The sequence below is a fragment of the Prunus persica genome, chromosome G1, assembly GCF_000346465.2.
Source record: "Prunus persica cultivar Lovell chromosome G1, Prunus_persica_NCBIv2, whole genome shotgun sequence".
In the NCBI taxonomy this organism is placed as follows: Eukaryota; Viridiplantae; Streptophyta; class Magnoliopsida; order Rosales; family Rosaceae; genus Prunus; species Prunus persica.
Window position 1 is genome coordinate 9,538,029 of NC_034009.1, and position 20,178 is coordinate 9,558,206.

The window sequence follows — 20,178 nt, forward strand, 5'->3', positions numbered from 1 at the left end:
AATTTCAGGTTGTTGTGAACGCAGGCATTGAGAGTATCTCTCTTTTGAAAAATCTAAAAGCAACCCCATTATCCTTAGTGAATTATTCTGGATTAGCTTTGTCAAATTCATTATGTTAATTATAATTATTAAAGGAGAATACTAGCAATCTTCTCTCTAACTTGTTTCTTCGGACGTTCTCTTTTTTTTCTGATGATATGTGTCTTTTTTTTTTTACACTTAAAATAATGTCATTAATATATCATACAAGTTATCTTTTACTTTTTAAGTTTACCCTTATTATAAAATATTTATAAATAAAAAAAATTACACAGACTCTCTCTCTCCCCTCCCCAAGTCTCTTTTCACGATCAAACTCTCATCCCCCTATCTCCTTTCACGATCAGACTCTCTCCTCTCTCTCTTCTAGATATGATATATGCTCCCTCTCCCTCATATCTATCTCATCCTCTTAGATGCTTATTCTCCTCATCTACACATCTATCTTCACCTCTATATGTGCTCGCTGCTCTCACCACCATGTTCTCGGCGACTAGTGAACTGGTCGGATTTTGTCGCTAAGGATTTGCCCAGTGACAGTGCGTCGGTGGTTGTTTGTAATTTGTGATTGGGTGTGGCTGGAACCTCAATCTAGGGTTTTAAAATGTATGAAATTGGACTATTTGGGGGAAATAAAATTGGGGAAGTGGTGAGCCAAAGAGGAACGAATTGCTGATATAATATCAGATCTGTTTCTTTGGAATAGTTTGTATTCTTTCTGATTTTCTCACAATTTTCATTTAACTAGATTTTTGTTTCATATTCTAGCAAACATGGGAGTTTTATCTTGAAAAGAGAGAGGAGAGGAGAGGAGAGAGAGAGAGTGTGATCGTGAAACGAGAGAGAGGGAGGATGTGCAAATTTTTAATTTTTAAATTTTTTTATAAAAGGGTAAATTTGGAAAGTAAAAGACAACTTGCATGATGTATTAATGATATGATTTCAAGTGTGAAAAAATGACAAATGTCATGAGTAGAAGAGAGAAGGGTATAGAAAATATTGCTACAATTCCTCATTATTAAAATCTGTATTAATATCCTCTACTCCCATATGCGCATGTCTGTGAATTGTTTACATATTCATAGATCTATGACTAGTTGTTGACTAGTCATATTTTCTCCAGAATTATTTGATCATTGTTGTTATAGATCTGCTTCATTAGGATTTTAATTTACCCCATTCACCTAAATTTCAATTTCAAAACCAAATTGGTACCGTAGCTTGACTCAACTCAAGGCTTCTTCAAGTATCAATCCAAACCAAGTCGCTAAAATTCAATTTGGGAGCATCGTGATACGTGCAAGGATTCTTCAAACTGTGAGGGATGGCAACTTGGAAATCTGTTTCATCGATGGCTTCATGTTGCTTACAGGGCTACAAACAAAGAAGAATATGGTTGTGCCATTTACTCATATAGTTGGTGAGCAGCAGAGTAGAGGGGCAAATCCAGCGCCTCCAAGGCCTTTTTCGGCGAGGAAAGGTAGCTGCACCTTCTTCCACTTTAAGGGTCTGCAATAGCTTGTTTAGAAGAGATTTGCTTGGCATGAAAGATCTTTTAAATAATAGTATCAAAGCATTATGTCCAAAAGTAAAAACTCAAAGCATTATGTTGATTTCCGCTCTGTATTCTTCTTAAAGTATCATGCTTGTGTCTTTCTGTTTGAAGCTATATGTTGAAAAATTATTTTTTAAATGCTAAATATTAATGTCGTTTGCTGTTAATTTATTATGTTTCAATTTCTAGTCACTATTTATGATTAACTCAAACAAAACCAAGCTCGACTATTATTTATGATTAAATTATTCTAAATTGACTTGATACAACTCACGCTCGACCAGTTTTAGCTCGTTTGAGCTTGGCTTGTAAAAGAAACAAAAACAGAACTAAACTCAAGGTCTATATGTGTGTGTGTATATATATGCATGCATGATGCAAGGCATTGCTTGTGATAATGTAATCATGTATATATGTTGTAAAATTCAATGTGATAATGCATTGTTATTTGGTTCAAGACGTTGAGAAAATTTAAGACAGTCGTTTGTCTGGATTAATAGAGCGAATATTTTATGCTTTGAATAAAGTTAGTGGAATATTATTCTCTCTTATATAGGCATTCGTTTTCAATCAATATAACATCCTCCAATCCTATCGCCAGTTTCAGGCACAGAGAGTAGCTTGGCAAGCAAGCTAAGGGTAGTTCAAAAAATTCCTCCTCATCATTATATAAGCGACGTGACATATGCATATATGCTTATTCTCATAATATAAATATAATGCTAGCTAGCGGACAAGGCAAATTAACCTAAGTATCATGACAATGGAATTCCTCAAAGGTAAACTCGAGACATACTAATTAAACTTATCACCTGACCTCAGTATCTTTGAAGGACCCAACTTACTAATTAAACTTGTCACCTCAGCTCTCATTAAATCACATTAGCATTATATTGACTGGCAATATCAAGAAGAATTAATTGAACTTAAGACTTACAAGCAGAACATCCACAATCATGCTTCTTATTTTTTAATTAAAATTTAGCTAAAAACACTAAAAAGTTATTTTAGGAGCTCTTAATAAAATTTCGACTCCAACCATACTCTTTAATTTAAGGAGTCATAAATGATTTATTTCTCTTTTTTTTTAGCTTACCATAAATACTCCCTCTTCATATAAAATAATAATAATAAATAGTTATCATTAAATAAATGGGATTTAGAATTGTGTATGCTCCACCCAGTATTCTACTACAACACTAGAGGGCTGATGGGAAAAGCTAAAGCTCCACCAGGTCAAATGTTGACCAAAAAGAAGTAGGAAAAAAGGGTTAGCCACAAAATTGGTATTTTGGTTTGTTATTTTAATATGTATAATTCAATTGGGTTTGTATTTGTTTAGAGAGAGAGAGAGAGAGAGAGAGAGAGAGAGAGAGAGCTTTTTTTGTTGGTGAGGTGGGGGGGCCAAGCCCCAGAAATCAACTACTCAGGAAGGTTCAAAGAAACCAACCGATTGTGAGCAATTCCTAGCAAATCATCAACAAGCTTTGAACTAATCCAAGGAGGAGCAGATTCAAGGATGCAAATACCTCCAGTCAGCTAGACTTTTCCCTGTATGTATGGATGATAGAGTGAGCTTTTTATTTCTTTTTTTAGTATTTATTTATTTTTAACATACGAAATGATCAATTTGTCCTCATATTTAACGAAAATATTGACAGAATATAACGGTAGGACCAATGGACTGAATAATATAGAGTTGATGGACCATTGAAACGAATAATTTAATTGAGGAACCAAAATGTAAATCGAGTATAAGTTTGAGGACCATTTAAGTAAATAACCCTATATAGCCAAGTCAAAGAAGGTAAAAAGATATTTACCAAAAAGGAAAGGAAAAAAAAAAAGTTAAAAAGATCCTCTAATAAGAAAGACCTCTACGCCCGTAGCTATTTATGAAGAATATTATTATCAACATAGAATCTGTATTATTATCGTTTGCAAATTGCATATGATATGCGCATGCCGAAATCTATAAACGGAGACCATGAGGCATTAAGTCGATCATCCAAGCAAACACACAAATTCCAACTTAAAACTAATCAGCAAGACAATGACGAGTAAACAAGTGAAAAATCAGGTGAGAGACACTGTTGAGGGAGGCTTCGACACCCTCCACAGGGTTGCCGATGTAGTGACTTTTCCTTTGGCCCCTCTGGACGGTGCCGTCCATGGCACGGCCCGAGGGGTCCTCAACTGGCTCACAGATAACCATCCTGAAGATAGATCCAAATCCAAGCAAAAATGTCTTCCCAAACCACAACAACACTGCAACAACGGCGGTGGCTACGGAGGCGGCTACGGAAACGGGGGCGGCTACGGAAATGGGGGTGGCTACGGAAACGGTGGCGGCTATGGAAACGGGGGCGGCTATGGCGGAGGAAACGATGGCTATGGGGGTGGTGGATATGGTGGAAATCCTGCTTCTGGAAATCCCAACCGCAGAAATTTCAATTTTAAAGGGAATGAGGTTAGCAACAACGAGGGCCCAGCTTTTGGATTTAACAACTTTGGCAACAGGCGTGGCGGCGGCCCCTACAGTGGCGATTCTGAATTCGGCTTTGAGAACAATAAACTGAACGGGAACAAGAACCGCGCTGAGGGATTTAACGGCTTTGGCAACGAGTACTGAATAGGAACAAGCTCTAAGCATGCATGCATGCATGTAATGGAACAAGAAACCAGATAATTATCTAAAATAAGACCTGATCCAATATCTGAGGCTTGTGGCTAGGCCTCTGTTTTTTATGTGTAATGCTAATATAAAATATAAATTAGACAAAAGTTCTGAAAGGTTAAATTAATAGTTTCCTTTGGTATTTTGTTATATATGAGTAGTATGTTAGTGCATCATTTGAGGATTACATATGATATAACAAAATGGAAGCCAACGTATGATAGGACATCCTTGCCCATTGCCCATTGAAGTTTAAATCGGCTCTGTACTATTCATATATGTTTGAAGCTATATGTTTAAATGTTAAATATCATTGTCTTTTGTTGTTAATAATTCTTAATTATTATTGTTTTTCATATTCATAATTTCTAATCACTATTTATAATTAAACCATGCTTAGCTGGAAGATTGGTTATAAAAATGGACCAGCTTATGACTGTAAATTGACTTAACACAGCTCGAGCTCGAATTCCTTTTAGGTTGTTTGAGTTTGACTCGTAAAAGAAACAAACAAAACCAAGAGCTTAACTCGATAAATATTGAACAAAGTCAAGCTTGATTACCATATGATACTCCGCTCAGTTCCTTTGCATATATATACAAAAGAGAGCTTCAGTTGAGGGATCTCAAATAAGCTTATTTGAGGAACGCTCTTGTAGGGCTCACTCACGTATTGTATTTCAATTATCTAAACCGTCTAGTTTTTAGATATTTCTAAAAATATCATCTCTACAAAAAATACTTGAATCCAAAACCATTGGACCACTCAATTAGATGGTTGTTATTTTAGTACTTTTTTTTTTTCAAGAGTCGTGTTCATCGATTTTATTGGTCCCAACTAGATGCTTTAATGATTTTCAATTTGTTTGATTTTTGCAAGGATGATTTATGAATGAAGACTTGAAAAAGAGACGAAAAATATTCCTCTCATCCTCCTCTACAAAACCCACCAAAAACCCGATCTGATTCGTTGACGGTGAGCTCGAATCAAAGCTGAGAAAAGGGTTATGTTTTTCGGCGGTGTTCTAGCATTTTCCGATGATTCCGGGGGCAAAAATTGTCGAACCAAGTATGAAACTTCATCCTCTCATCATACTCTACCTGTTTATGTACTTGGTTTGGATAAATTTTGAGGTTTGAGAGATTGATTTTTCACCCCCAATTAAGTCAATGATTTGATCTTGTTTTTGCCTATTTCTGGTTAGTTTTTGACCGTAGTCCAAGAACAAAAGTTGATCCCCTTATTAGTTTGAATGAATTGGTATAGGTATTGTAGGGTATTGTACCTATTATGCGATATCCAAATTCGATAGGTTCAGACCGTTTGATTAGTTCCAATTTCAAATATATTGTTCTCTATACCTCTAGGATAGTATAGGAACTTGTTGATCGAGAATCGAAGTATCGGATACTTTGAATCAATGATTCTATAGGCGAAACGATAGCCATCTGATCGTGCAATTGGCTTAGATCCAACCACTCGATCGAGATCAAACTTTCGAGACTTCTTTAGTAGACTTTGTTGGACTTATAGGAACTTTTGGATCAGAAATCAAAGGTCGTGGCTTGGCAGGCCTAATTGACCTAGATGGGGGGCCTTGTTGGCCAAATCAGGACAATTTGGTTGGGAGGTGTTTGTCGTTTGGTTGTTTGATTTCAAAATGGTATTTTTTGCTTTGAGAGTTTTATTAAATATTTGTGAATTATTGCTCTATCACTTTTACTTTCCCAGTATGATATATTTATATTTTATTGTGCAGATTTGGGTTGAGTTGATTTTAAATGTTTGGTGATATGTTGATGTTTATTTTTAATATATATGTTAAATCGTTTGAAATTGGAAATACTGTTGCCTTTGGAAATATTGATGTCTTCGGATATCCCGGTTGCCTTTGAAAATATTGATGTCTTCGGACATCTTGGTTGCCTTCGGAAATACTGATGCCTTTAGACATCCTGGATGCCCTCGGGAATATTGATTTCTTCGAACATACAGTTGCCTTCGGAATGTCTTCGAACATATGGTTGCCTTCGGATTTGTCTACGCACCTATGACAATGCGCCCACAAGTTTCGAGGATGCCCAAACCGTGTAGTGCTAGGATTTGCATTCTCAGGTAGAGTATATCTCCTTGAGTTATGCGAGGAGATTTGCATTCTCAGGCGGAGTATATCTCCCTGAGTTATGCAAGGAGAATTAACGGATTATTTACATTCTTAGGTGGAGTATATCTCCTTGAGTTCTGCGAGGAATGCGTCTCGGGTTGACCTCGTGTCCCTTGAGTTCTGCGAAGATGTGTCACACATGTGGCCACATGTGTGATGCGAGGGGATTTGACAATATATTATTGGAATTGATAGATTATATTTTAGGCACATCTATGTGGAAAATAGTACAGTACCACCATGTGGTACAGTGAACAGGATATTCTTCTCCACCCTGCTCACATTATCTGCACAAGGTTGGCCAGGATCCCTAGCCACTTGCCCGACTTGTCTATACATGTGGTTAGCTCGTTTTCCATTCCCTTGTTGCCTTTGGATTTGATGGTATTTCTATAAACCCCTTGATGGGTGATTACAGGATATATGCACTATGCGGATGATTGCAGGTACGCCTTTCTTGTAAAAAATTGGGTTATGTAAGTGGTTGGATGTACAATGATAAACTAATTGAACAATTAAGTACATAATTACATGGAATGACATTCAATTATATATCTGCTTGAAAATAAAGTAAAAAATGATTCTAGAATTTAATTGTTGGTTTTACCTTGAACAATTTTAACTTATATGAATTGTGATTTTTGGTAGAAAGAATTACGTGTGGCTTGATCCTTCAGTAAGGATACGTAGGCAACCTAGGCTAACCTAAGTGTAGCCACAAGTTTATGATTTGTTTGGTATGTTCAGTTTTGTAAAGTTGAATTTGTTGAACGCTTAGGAATAATTGAGTTTGTTGTGCATGTAGATTTCTAGGTTTTGAGCCTTTTTCATAGGAGACTCTGTCGGTTTTCCAGTAAAAGTCAAACCCTAAAGCAGTTTTTGGATTAGGACAAAAAAGGTATTTTGGTTATTCGTGCCCGACACCTACCACATGTTGGACACACACGGGGTTCGACATGGATTCCAAAGTGGAATTTGGGTAAGGTCTTGTCACTCTTAGCTTTCCTTGATAAACTTATAATCTCTTATATAATGAATCAAGTTTTCAATTTAGGCTAGGTTAAGTCAACACTCAAAATGATTACAGAAATTAAAATCAACCTTGCCATGGGTCAAATGAAATCAAGATCTTTGAAGGTAAAAAAATTATACATTACATTCATTTAAATATTAGGACGTATGTTATAAAATAACTGAGATATGTGCGAATATTGAGCTGCACATAAAGTAGATGAGACACAGTATTTAACGAGGTTCGGCTATGCCTACGTCCCCGGAGAGCAGCAGTAGTAACTTTTCCACTATGTAAAATAATAGGGCTACAACTTTAGTGTTTACAATAAGTATGGCTCACTCAATTTTCTCTCTTGGAGAATTTCTCTCTTGCTCTCTTTCCTCTCAACTCACTCACCCTCTTTCTTCCTTCTCTTCCTTTCTTTCTTTCCTCACTCATTCTTCTCTTCATTTTGGTGTGTCTTACAAGTGAATAAGCAAGCCTATTTATAGGCAAAGTAAAAGGCTTCTAATGGAGACATAATGATTTCTCCCCAACATTATAATTTCATCTTTTGACTAATCATCCCACTTCTAACACCATCATTTCTTCTTTTGACTACCATACTCAACACCATCATTTTTCTTCCATCATTTCTCTTTATGTGGGCTTCACCAATATTATTTACAACACTCCCCCTTGGAGACCACAAATGACATGTCGGTCGCATCATTAAAGATTTGCTTGGAGAAAACTCAATGAGGTAGAAAACTGATGGAATGAAGAAGATTACAGTAATCAATGCAGCATAGTTCTGGATGCTCCCCCTGATGAATATCTCCCCCTGATATCTTCATGATTATCTTTTGGAGCGAAAATCTTTTGGAGTGAGTGGAGGATATAGCCATTAATAATTCTCGTAGTTGAGTAAGTAAATATATTTCCAGTGAGCTATCTCTATGTAAATCATAGAAATTTTCAGAGTCCGCGTTTCTAACAAAACTTGGGCTATTTGTAAGTTCACTTGAAAGAATATGCCCGTACATGGTGTTATGCGGAGATAGCATCAAATATACCTCACATCATCCCAAAATGATGGTGATGGAGTTGAGCCCTATCTGGAAAATATGATGTCCGGTCCAATATACTTCCGGAAAATCATTAAAGTGTCCAACGGATAATCCTCATAAAAATGCTTCAATACTTTCTTAGTATAAGCAAGAATCTCGTTGGCATAATGCTCGATCCTTAAGTTGAGACAAATATTTCTTGAACTCTTCAGAGGCTTTAATGTGTTGCAAACACATTATAATCCATGTACTCACTGAGACAATTTAGGCACATTAGTATTGAGTACAGATTTTGTGCTTCAGGCACATGTCCTTCAGGGACTTGCTTCATGCAATTTCAATCCTTTCAAGGATTTTGTTTAAAGGGATTAAACTTTATGACACATTATATAGCTTTAATCCAGCTATTTATACATCTTTAGGGAATCGCTTCTGGCAATATGCTCTGTGCATTTAATACCCCTTAAAGATAATATGTTGGTCTCCGTAAATGTGCAATAAAGGGGCACAATTGAATCTATAAATATGGAGAAAATCCAACGTTCCTTATTTATGCCAAAAATATTGTGTCATACAAAGTAGGTATATTCCCTTCTATTCCGAACACCCAAGTATAACTTTCAATATTAACATCTTTTGGGGTTCGTACTGTGGGTTTGTTCTTTCACGTTCATTCTCATCTATAATGGAATTACCTCATTCTATTTTGGCCAATGATATTGTCGACATTTAATAATTGAACGTGGTTCCAATTAACACAGCCCATTGATGATTTGAGTAGCTACTCTAAAACCAAAAATTGTCATTCATCAATTTATGATCCCATCATTCTCATTTGCACGTGCATGCATCAATTATAAGCATTTCTTTGCTTTTGAGTACCCAAGCCACTTCATGGGGCTTTTATTATGTGAGAATGTGGATTATAACCTCCAATGGAGCGTTATTTTACAGTAGGACGTGGATAATCTCTATTTTAGGGAGTTGGAACATTTAGAACCCATATATCTGTCATGTTGCATGCATGCCACAGATTAATACATACATGTCAATTAATTTCTGGGACTTTAACCCATACAATTTGCTACGCATTAGGCGTGCACAATATCAATATTGACATGTCAAAGGATTGTCCTTTCGGGACTTCAATCTACATCATTTGCTACGCAACAGGCGTGCATCATATTGATCACTGCTATACCCATATTCTGTTCTTATGGGACTTTAATCTGTGCAGTGTATTATCAATGTATCCAACTTGCAATCTGTAAAATTTGCATTAATAATTCATGGATACATACAAGCCATTCTTTTGGAACAGACTTATCTCCCCATTTGGTTACCTTTCAAGATAAAATATCAAATAAGTATATAAGCATATAATAACACAAATATTGCTTACATTCTTAGGTGGGAGAAACTTTTCTCAAGTATCATTCAAGCTCGTATCGGCCCAGTAAATATAATGTAGCGCTTGATGATTTAGTTATATCCTGCAAGAGCAAAATCACAACTCTTTTCTCTGTCAAAAACAAATAACTCTCAGAGTTAGGATCACTCCGTGGATTCTTTCTTCAGATGTTCATTCTAAAGAGAGTTACAAAAAGAGAAAAAATGCAAAAAAAAAAATTGTGATATTGATTGCAAGAGAAGGTAAGCAATCAGGGAAGGAAGCTGGTGAGAGCAGACAACAAGCTCAGCAATCAAGGAAGGAAGCTGGTGGGAGCAAACAACAAGCTCTCATTTCTTCTAGTCTAGAAGAACTTCCGGAGATTAGAGCATAAGGTTGCCTTCACAGTTCCCTGATGTGGCGGAAACGTGATCAGGGATAGTCTCGCCTCCTGAATGGATGATCAGAGATAGTCTTGCTTCTCGAGCATATTAAGTGCTCACTGATAAGAAAAACAAGTAGATATCGCATCACTAGGTATGGAGAAAACTGGATGTCTTCTGCAAAGAAAATTTCGTTAGTAACACATTTATACACAAATAAGAGGAATAGGTAGAACCGGTGAATTTCAAATTAACCATAAGAAAATTGCGAGATTCTCGGGGTGCTTTTGAAAAAAATGGCTCCGTGAAATCCGCAAAGCAAGATCGGCTTTTGACGAAAATAATACTTTGAAAACGCCGAAAGTGCGGACAAACATTAATGGAGGCCACGTGAAGTTTTGGAATATGGGAAAGAAAAAGAGAATATAGGGATCCGAAAAGATATTGGGATCCTGAAAAACTGTTGCCATATTTCCTCCTATAGATATTGCCTTTGCAAAACTTGATTGGAGCAACTGCGTTTCAACTTAACTTCCTTCATTTTCTGAAACTTTAGTTTTCTTAAGACTTTCTTCGAAACCTTCTTAAAAATGGCTTCCTCTTCTTCCTGCCCAAATTATTTCAATTTAAATGATACTTCCACAACAACCAGTGACGCCAAAGTTTGGCGTCCATCCTTTGTATCCCAAAATCGTCATCTCACAGTTAATGATTCTGTGATGATGAATGATGCTACTGCTGTCATAGTAGCTAGGAATTTCATTACTCCAATGGATGAAATGTTGTTGACAGGGAGATCAGAGGAAGAGGCTATTGATGACTCAATGGCTTTTAGCATTCAGAGTGCTGCTTCTGTTTCTAACATGGCTGATCGTTTGCGTGCCAGAGCAAACGAGGTTGAGAGGCTAACAACTGAAAATTCGTCTCTTCAAAGAATGCTTCATGAGTCTCAACAGGAGGTTGAGAAACTTAAAGGAGAGAATAATTCCTTGTTGAAACTGGTGAGTTCGTACTCCGTTGATACACTGAGAAGGCTAGACATGCTGCAGGTCTCCAATGAAAGAATTTTGGGAGACCACGAGAGGCTCATGGCTAAGCTTAAGAGGCGTCGTCCTCTTCCTTCAGAGGCTTCCAAAACATGATGTATTTTTATAGATTTTACAGGGCCTGCACCTTCATTGCAGGTGGAAAAAATCTATCTGTTGTATGTTCCTGTTATAATAATTGCGCACATTCTTAAACTTGCACCTGTGGTTTTTACGTCTTTTCAAAATGACGGTTTGGAACCTTGTGCCTTATAGGTTCAAATAACCACATCGACTCTCCTAAATTTCATATTTCAACGTATGGAACTTTTGGCCTGGGCTAAACACAAACTCAGAATTTATTTGCCCTTTTCAAATGGACATGAAATATGAATTGAGTAAAAGCCATGATAATATCACAATATAGTAGTGAAGAGCATTAACTACTATATACCCACAACCTCAAGTTCGGGATTTCTCATATATTTGAATCCATGTGCTTCCGGCCCAGATATAACAAAATATATGGGAAGCCTCAATTCATCATTTGAGGTTTATACTGATATTATCCATTTCACGGTGTATTCTTAACAACTGGAATTCACAAAATATATTTCTTCCTTGAGGTGTCGATTATAACAGAATCGAACTTTATTAAATTCATCATTCTCTTATGCCAAAGAAATATGTGGCGTACCACAATTTGCAATAATACCTCAAGGGTTGTCCATTTAATTGTTGGAACTTCAGGTTCTCAACACTGTTAGATTTTGAACCTCAAGCCAAAATCACATATTCTCATGGTATGGACATTTTTACAATTTTCTGCACATATTTCTAGACTTCAAGCCCTTACATAATTGTCCATATCTTGAGAAACTTTTGGCATCTCATTTAATTGCTCATCCATGAGTTTAAGGAACTGCAAGTTCCCTTTTTGAATAGTGACAGTTTACCCAAAATGGTAAATATTTATGCATACATCACTATTCATGTATACGGCACTATTCATGTGTACAGTACATTTGCCAATACAGTTATTTTCATGTGTACGGCACTATTAACCAATATAATACTGTTACATCATTTAAGGAACCCCAGGTCCTTATTTACATATCAAGAATCAAGGACCCTCAAGTCCGATCACATGTTTACAAATATAGTACTGGAGAGACTGCCAGCTCTCATATCAATATCATCATCAAGGATCTTCAAGTCCTGATGTAGTTGTATGATGAGGATCAAGAAACTTCTGGTTCTGATCTGTATCCTTGTAAAAAAAACTCATCATACCACACAATTAATCCATAAAATAAATTGCTTGTAAATTAAATTATTGGTAAATGAATTGCTTGTATGGATGATAAACCCGCACCATACGTTAAATAAAAGTAAATGTGCGGTAAAGTAAATTCATAAAGTATGAGGGTTAATTCCTCATCATACTTTAAGTAAAAGTAAATGTGCGGTAAAGTAAATTCATAAAGTATGAGGGTTAATTCCTCATCATACTTTAAGTAAAAGTAAATGTGCGATAAAATAAATTACTTGCTATATGGACGTTAATTCCGCACCATATCTTAAATAAAATTAAATGTGCGGTAAAGTAAATTCATAAAGTATGAGGGTTAATTCCTCATCATACTTTAAGTAAAAGAAAATTTGCGATAAAGTAAACGTGCTTGTATGGGCACTAATTATGCTCCATACATTTAAATAAAAGTAAAGGCGTGGACGATAAACCCGCACCACCCTTTTAAATAAATACTGTTGTATGGGTAATAAACCTACACCATACAGTAAATAAAATAAATGTGGGGTTAAAACCACCACCGAATAAAATAAGAAAAATATTAGTATTAGTAACGGTCTCCCACTGATAATATGTTTAGTATTACCAATGGTCTATTTTTGTTAGTGGTTAGTAATAGAAAAGTGAATAGATATAGCATATTATATTACCATCAACTTTTCATATATATATATATATACAATGGTTAGTAGTATAAATAATAGTGCAGCACAAAAATTATACCTGAGAGCTTCTCGTGCTGATAACGTGTTGTAAAATAACTGGGATATGTGCGAATATTGAGCTGCACGTAAAGTAGATGAGACACAGTATTTAACGAGGTTCGGCTATGCCTACGTTCCCGGAGAGCAGCAGTAATAACTTTTCCACTATGTAAAATAATAGGGCTACAACTTTAGTGTTTACAATAAGTATGGCTCACTCAATTTTCTCTCTTGGAGAATTTCTCTCTTGCTCTCTTTCCTCTCAACTCACTCACCCTCTTTCTTCCTTCTCTTCCTTTCTTTCTTTCCTCACTCATTCTTCTCTTCATTTTGGTGTGTCTTACAAGTGAATAAGCAAGCCTATTTATAGGCAAAGTAAAAGGCTTCTAATGGAGACATAATGATTTCTCCCCAATATTATAATTTCATCTTTTGACTAATCATCCCACTTCTAACACCATCATTTCTTCTTTTGACTACCATACTCAACACCATCATTTTTCTTCCATCATTTCTCTTTATGTGGGCTTCACCAATATTATTTACAACAACGTATGACTAATCATCTATTTTGATGCGAATTTGTTTTTACTGCCAACTGTAGCTCATCAGTCCTAATGGTTTTTTTTTTTTTTTGTCTTATTGTGAAGCCAATGTTTGGCTGCCAACTTGGGGAATTTAGGGTAGACTTCTTGTTGGTAGAAAAGGAGGCTACGACTTTGTAGCCGTCGCTTTCCTTAGCAAGAGAGAGAGGTTTTTTTTTAGAGGTTGATTTTTTTGGCTCTGCATCTTTCTCTCTTTTAGTGAGGTCTGCATTTTGAGAGAGAGAGAGAGAGAGAGAGAGAGAGAGAGAGGTATTCTTCTTTTCTTCTATGCATTTGCAGTTGGGTGTCGTTTCAGTTTTTAAATGAGTTTCAAATAGCTTTTGAAATATGCTTTTATTTTAAAAAATTTCTTCACAAATTGAGAATTTTTTAGAGTAAAATTTTTACTATGCAATCTCTTTCATTCTGAAATTTTAAAATTGATTTTTAAAATATGATGTTCTTTTAAAATCTACATCTGGGTACTATTCATTTTCTTAAGTCTAGATCAGATTCTTGGTTGATTTTGTCAAGAGTATGGTTTCTTGAAGGGACTGACCCTTTCATCTCAAAATATATATTTCATTATGTATGTTCGATCTGGAGCTTATCGTTGGTGCCCTAGAGTGAATGAGCTGATGGACTAGCTGCCATTAATATAAAGGACTAGCTTCTAGCTCAACTAAGTTGGAGATGAAATTTGCACATGGAGGTAGTGCTCATTTCCTAAATAGACTTAGGACTGCTTGGGCTTGTGATTATTTTTTCTGTAAAAATCTTCTTGGCTTAGTGGATTGTTTGGTCGGATGATGACCCCCAGTTTTTTCCAATGCTGGGTTTCTAGGTGAACATTTCTGGTGTTGATTCCGGATAATATGCCTAGTCATACTTGTTCAATATATGTGTATGATTATGATGAATGTTCACACACTCTCCACTCTAGATTAACGGATCCTTTTCAATGCCTAGGGTGTCACTTAGCTTTCTTCTAGGATTGCAAATGTTAATAATTGATATGTTGTGAATTTAGGTTCTAGATAGCTTTGTTCATAGGTCTATGACTAGTAGTTGACTAGTCATATTGTTACTATGAATATTTAATTATTGTTGTCTTAGATCTATTCATGGGTATTTTAATTTACTTTCTTCACCTAAATACCAATTTCAGGTGCCCCTCAAATAAAATTATTAGAAAGATCCTTCAATAGAAGGAGAATTTATATATATATATATATATATATGCATGATTCAAGGCATTCATCATGATGATGCAATCATGCATGTTGTAGAATCCAATGTAATAATGCAATGTTTGTTGGTTAAAAAAAATAGTTGAGAAAAGTTGAGGTGTGACGTTGTTCGAAAGAAAAGGGCGAATACTTTATACTTTGATAAAGTTAGTGGAATTTTATTCTATAGTATAGACATTCATTTTCAATCAATATAGCTTTTTTGAGAGAAAACGTGCATCGCCAATTTTCAGATTCTTCTAAAGGCAGCAAAGATAGTAGCTTGGCAAGCAAGCTAAGGGTTACCTCAAGAGATTCCTCCTCTTTCATCATCAATATAAAAGGGATGTGACGTGACATGCTTGCTTTATATATTCTCATCATGTTTTAAGATAAAGCTAGAGGACAAGGCAAACTATCAACCTCTGTACTTCATTTTGAGCCTCCGATTAACCTCCAAACTGAGAGCACATAATGACAACTTGTTTCTGCCTTCCCAAAACTAATCCAGAAGAGACTTCCGTAACCAAAAGAAATGATCGAGAGCCTGCTTCTAACACTAATTCTAATAATCCCAAAGGAAAAGGATCCAAAGCTTTCAACTTTCGGGGGAACGAAATCTGCGACAACAAAGGCGAAACCGTCGGAGTATTTAACTTCGGCAACAAGAAGACCGCGGGCTCCACTGACAAGCAGGATGGCGGCTCCAATCTTGTTTTCACCTTTGAAGATATTAAAATTCAGAGGAACCAGGCCAAGAATACTGTCGGATTTTGTGACTTCGGCAACGAGTATTGATCTTCAATATCCCTCGCTTGCAGGCCTCTTTTTCTTTTTTCTTTTTTTCTTTTTTTGATTATAGTACTATTTTATTTCTTATGTGCGTGGTAGTTTAACATAAATTGTTCTTGTCATGAGTAAATGAAAAAATTAAAAATTAAAAATCTTAATTTTATGTGGGGCGTGAATAGTAACAGCATTTACCTCCCTTTGTCTTTTGCTATGATAAATAGGTGGAAGTGCTCTAATAGGTGGGCCATTATTCTTTTATGCAATGAATTTAAAGACGAAAAGAAAAGAAGAAAGCTCATTCACTTCAACAGCTTTTAACCAAACACATTCTCAAAGTAGTATAATTACCATTTTTTGAAGACTACATACATATGATAACAGAATGCAAGCCAACATATGATAGGACTATATATGAGTTTATAATTTCTAATCACTATTTATCATTAAACTATGCTTAGCTCGAAGATTGGTTATAAAAAGGGACCAGCTTATGACTGTATATTCATCCGACACAGCTCGAGCTCGACTGATTTGTAGCTCGTTTGAGCTCCACTCGTAAAAGAAACAAACAAAACAAGCTTAGCTCGATAAATATATTAAATAAAGTCAAGCTTGATTTACCATATGATACTCCGCATGAATTCTTTGCATATACATAAAAGAGAGTTTCAATTGAGGGATTTCAGTTAAATATATTTGGGAGATACTTTTGATGGAGTCAGAATTTCATGTATTGGGAGGCGTCTCTCAAAATATAAATAATAATAAAATTGATCTCATAATACACATACCAAACTAACAAAAGGGACCAAAACATCATGTATATCACATATATCAAAAATCATTTTCCTATTCATTACAATCGTAGTTGTATTCGACGAGTTTTCATATTTTGAAATCATTACATAATAACCTCGTCATATTTTGAAATTGTCGCATAATAGCCTTGTCACAAAGAAATCATTATAAGCAAGAAAAATTGTCAAGGATTACAAAATGCATACTTGGAGTTGAATAGCGATTTAGAAATATCTTTAAAGCTTTTTTCCTTTCGTAATTTGCACATAAATTGAAAGACTCATTAAACTCAATAGAAAAGACGAAGAAGAAAAAAATTTAATTTAACAAAAATAAAATAAAATCATAAGGGGAGTTAATCATCGAAACAAGTCGTCTTGTGTTTTGGGAATTGTTTTACAACAGTGAGGGGAGCTGAGAATGAAAATGTGAGGTTTCGACTTGGTAGGCAAATACCAGGAACTTGGTTTGGGCCTATAATATAATTTAAACATCACAAAACATGATAATATCCATAGCAGCATGGTACTATTTTTTTAAATAAAATAAAATTGAGGAGGGGCAGGGGACCACCCTGGTCCTATGCTGTCTTCGCCCCTGCTTGTAGGTTCATCATGTATTGTATTTCAATGATCCGAATAGTCTAGTTTTTAGATATTACCCCAATCACTTGAATTCAAAATTATTTGACCACTCAAATGGATGGTTGTTATTTTAATTTTGGAAGCGTACTGTGTTTGTTGATTTTATTGGTCCCAATTAGATGCCTTCGTAATTTTTAATTTGCCTAATTTTTTTTTATAAAAATAATTTATAAAATAAAGACTTGAAAAATAAAAGGTGTGGATCATCATGCAAGTGGAAGATACAACCATGTATAACGCGCAAGATACAATCATGTATGTTGTGGAATCCAATGTAATAATGCAATGTTGGTTGGTTAAAAAATAATAGTTGATAAAAGTTGAGGTGTGGCTTTCATTTTCAACCAATATAGCATCCTCTAGAGAAAACTTGCATCGCCCGTATTCGGGTTCTTGTGAAGGCAGCATAGATAGTAGCTTGGCAAGCAAGCTAAGGGTTACTTCAAGAGATTCCTCCTCTTTCATCGTCAATATAAAAGGGATGTGACATGCATGCTTATATATTATTCTCATCACGTTTTAAGATAAAGCTAGCGGACAAGGCAAATTATCAACCTCTGTACTTCATTTTGAGCCTCCGATTAACCTCCAAACGATTGAGACATAATGACAACTTGTTTCTGCTTTCCCAAACCTAATCCAGACGAGACTTCCGTAACCAAAAGAAATTATCGGGAGCCTGATCCTAACATTAATTCTAATAGTCCCAAAGGAAAGGGACCCAAAGCTTTCAACTTTCGCGGAAATGATCTATGCGACAACAAAGGCGACACCGTCGGAGTATTCAACTTTGGCAACAAGAAGACCCAGGGCTGCAGCGGTACTGACAAACAGGATGGCGGCTCCAATATTAATTCTACTTTCAACTTTGAGGATAACAAAATTCAGAGGAACCAAGCCAAGAAAATTGTCGGATTTTGTGACTTCGGCAACGAGTATTGATCATTCAATATCTGGCTCTCGTAGACCTCTTTTTCTTTTTCTTTTTTTAATAATGTATCGTGCTATTTTAGTCCTTATAATATCCAACAATATTAATAAATATAGATTTTTGACTTAAATGGTCTTTGAATTTACACCAGCGTTTCAAATAAGACAAAAGTCCTCAATTCATTCGTTCCACATATTTTATGTGATGCCTATATGAACTCCACATATTTCTTTTATTCCTTAATTTATTGCAACTAAAAATTGGACGATCATGCTTATAGAGACACCAAGAATCTTTCGGTAGAGCATTAACCAAGTCTATTATTCTATTCACATGTATGTGCTTTAAAGTATTTTGAGAATTTTGTTTGCTAAGAGGATAACGTCTGTTAGGTACCATTTGGGCTCCTCCTTTTGGGGCCCTTAAATATTTCACTTTTGTATCTTTTCTTGTTAGAGATAATATGGAGGAAAAGAGAATCAATAATGGTTGAGGAGAAGTGGTGAGGAGGAGGAGAAGTGGTGAGGAGGAGGAGAAATGAAGGAAAATGTATGAAACAAAAGTAGAAAAAGAAAAATTGTACAATATATGTATATTTTTCCTACATCCTTCCCACCACCTCTTCCAGATTTCGAGTCTTTACATAACTTCATACATTTATCGACATTCCCCACTATTGTTCTCTTTACCCTTTGTATTCCCCGCTATTGTTCTCTTTACCCTTTGTATTTCCCTTGTAAAAATCATATAGTTACAATCAATTTGAGCTTTTTTGTTTTGGGCTTAAGACCTCATTTTACCCAAAAAAAATTAAATAAAATAAAATCATCATCAAAAGAGAAGATATATATGTACTGACAAGATGACACTACACGATATTCATTATTAGCTTGGGAGTTAAGCTAAGACTTCATATTTATTCCTTCCACTTTCCATATATATGAACTACAATCTGACTAGAATAGCATGCCTAAATTCGGACTGTAGGCAAACCAATCTAGTTTCACGCCTCCAATCTGCCACAACCAAACAAACACTATTATCAAACTTGCCCATCCCACTATGTACGAGCACTGTAGTCCAGAGTCAATGTTGTACAATACCAACTGTGTTAGTAGAACTAATCCTGGACTACCTTATCCTTATCCAGGTTATCCCCCTGCACCTGCTCCACATCAACATGTGGTTTATTCTCCAGTTCCTCCTGCCCCTCCATATCCATATCACGGTCAATATTTTACTGTTCCAGTTCCTGGACATGGCTATCACTATCCAGCCCAGCTTGCTCCAGCTGCATATGATCCTCCTCCTAAAGCCAAGCCCAACAAAAGAAAAGCTGTCAAACAAACAACCTATAAAGTTTGCGGAAATCCAGTTACGCAAAACAAAGGGGATAACCGCAGAATTTTCAACATTCGCATTAGGTGCGGTCGTCGGGATTTAAGTAATGAAGAGGATGAAGAAGAAAAAGAAGAGGAAGTTGAATTCGAGTATTGTTGTCGTGACATGAAAGATGAAGAAGAAGAAGAATGATGAATCAATGGATGAATTAAGGCAATGCGTTCTATATGTTAATTTCAGCACTTCAAGTACACCTTAAAAGTATCTGTTTTTTTTTTTGGGGGGGTGTGGGGTGTGTTCAAAATGTGTTTTTCATATGCTAGATAAACGTTTATGTGAACTTGTATATATAAGTAGATTAATTATGTCATCTGACAATTAAAAAATTTAGAAATTATTGTTTCTTGATTATACCTATGCATGAGTTGAGCTAGCACTGAAGGTTGATATCTAAAATTTGACAAATATCCAGAAGCCTTAGGGATAAGTACATAGAAGAGAACAAAAACGGTTATACATATATGAATTGGACCAAAACAAGTGGG

The 20,178-nt window shown here is 35.7% G+C and overlaps 1 protein-coding gene and 1 long non-coding RNA gene across 2 annotated transcripts; both read left to right on the forward strand.

Annotated features, from left to right (window-relative positions):
* On the forward strand, positions 3,648 to 4,226 carry LOC18793783 (heterogeneous nuclear ribonucleoprotein A2 homolog 1). Its single transcript, XM_007227460.2, has one exon. The coding sequence runs from the start codon at positions 3,648 to 3,650 to the stop codon at positions 4,224 to 4,226; it is 579 nt and encodes a 192-aa protein (XP_007227522.1).
* LOC109946493 lies at positions 14,148 to 16,114 on the forward strand. The gene is made up of 2 exons (XR_002269634.1): positions 14,148 to 14,610; positions 15,382 to 16,114. It is a non-coding gene; the product is annotated as an uncharacterized LOC109946493 (long non-coding RNA).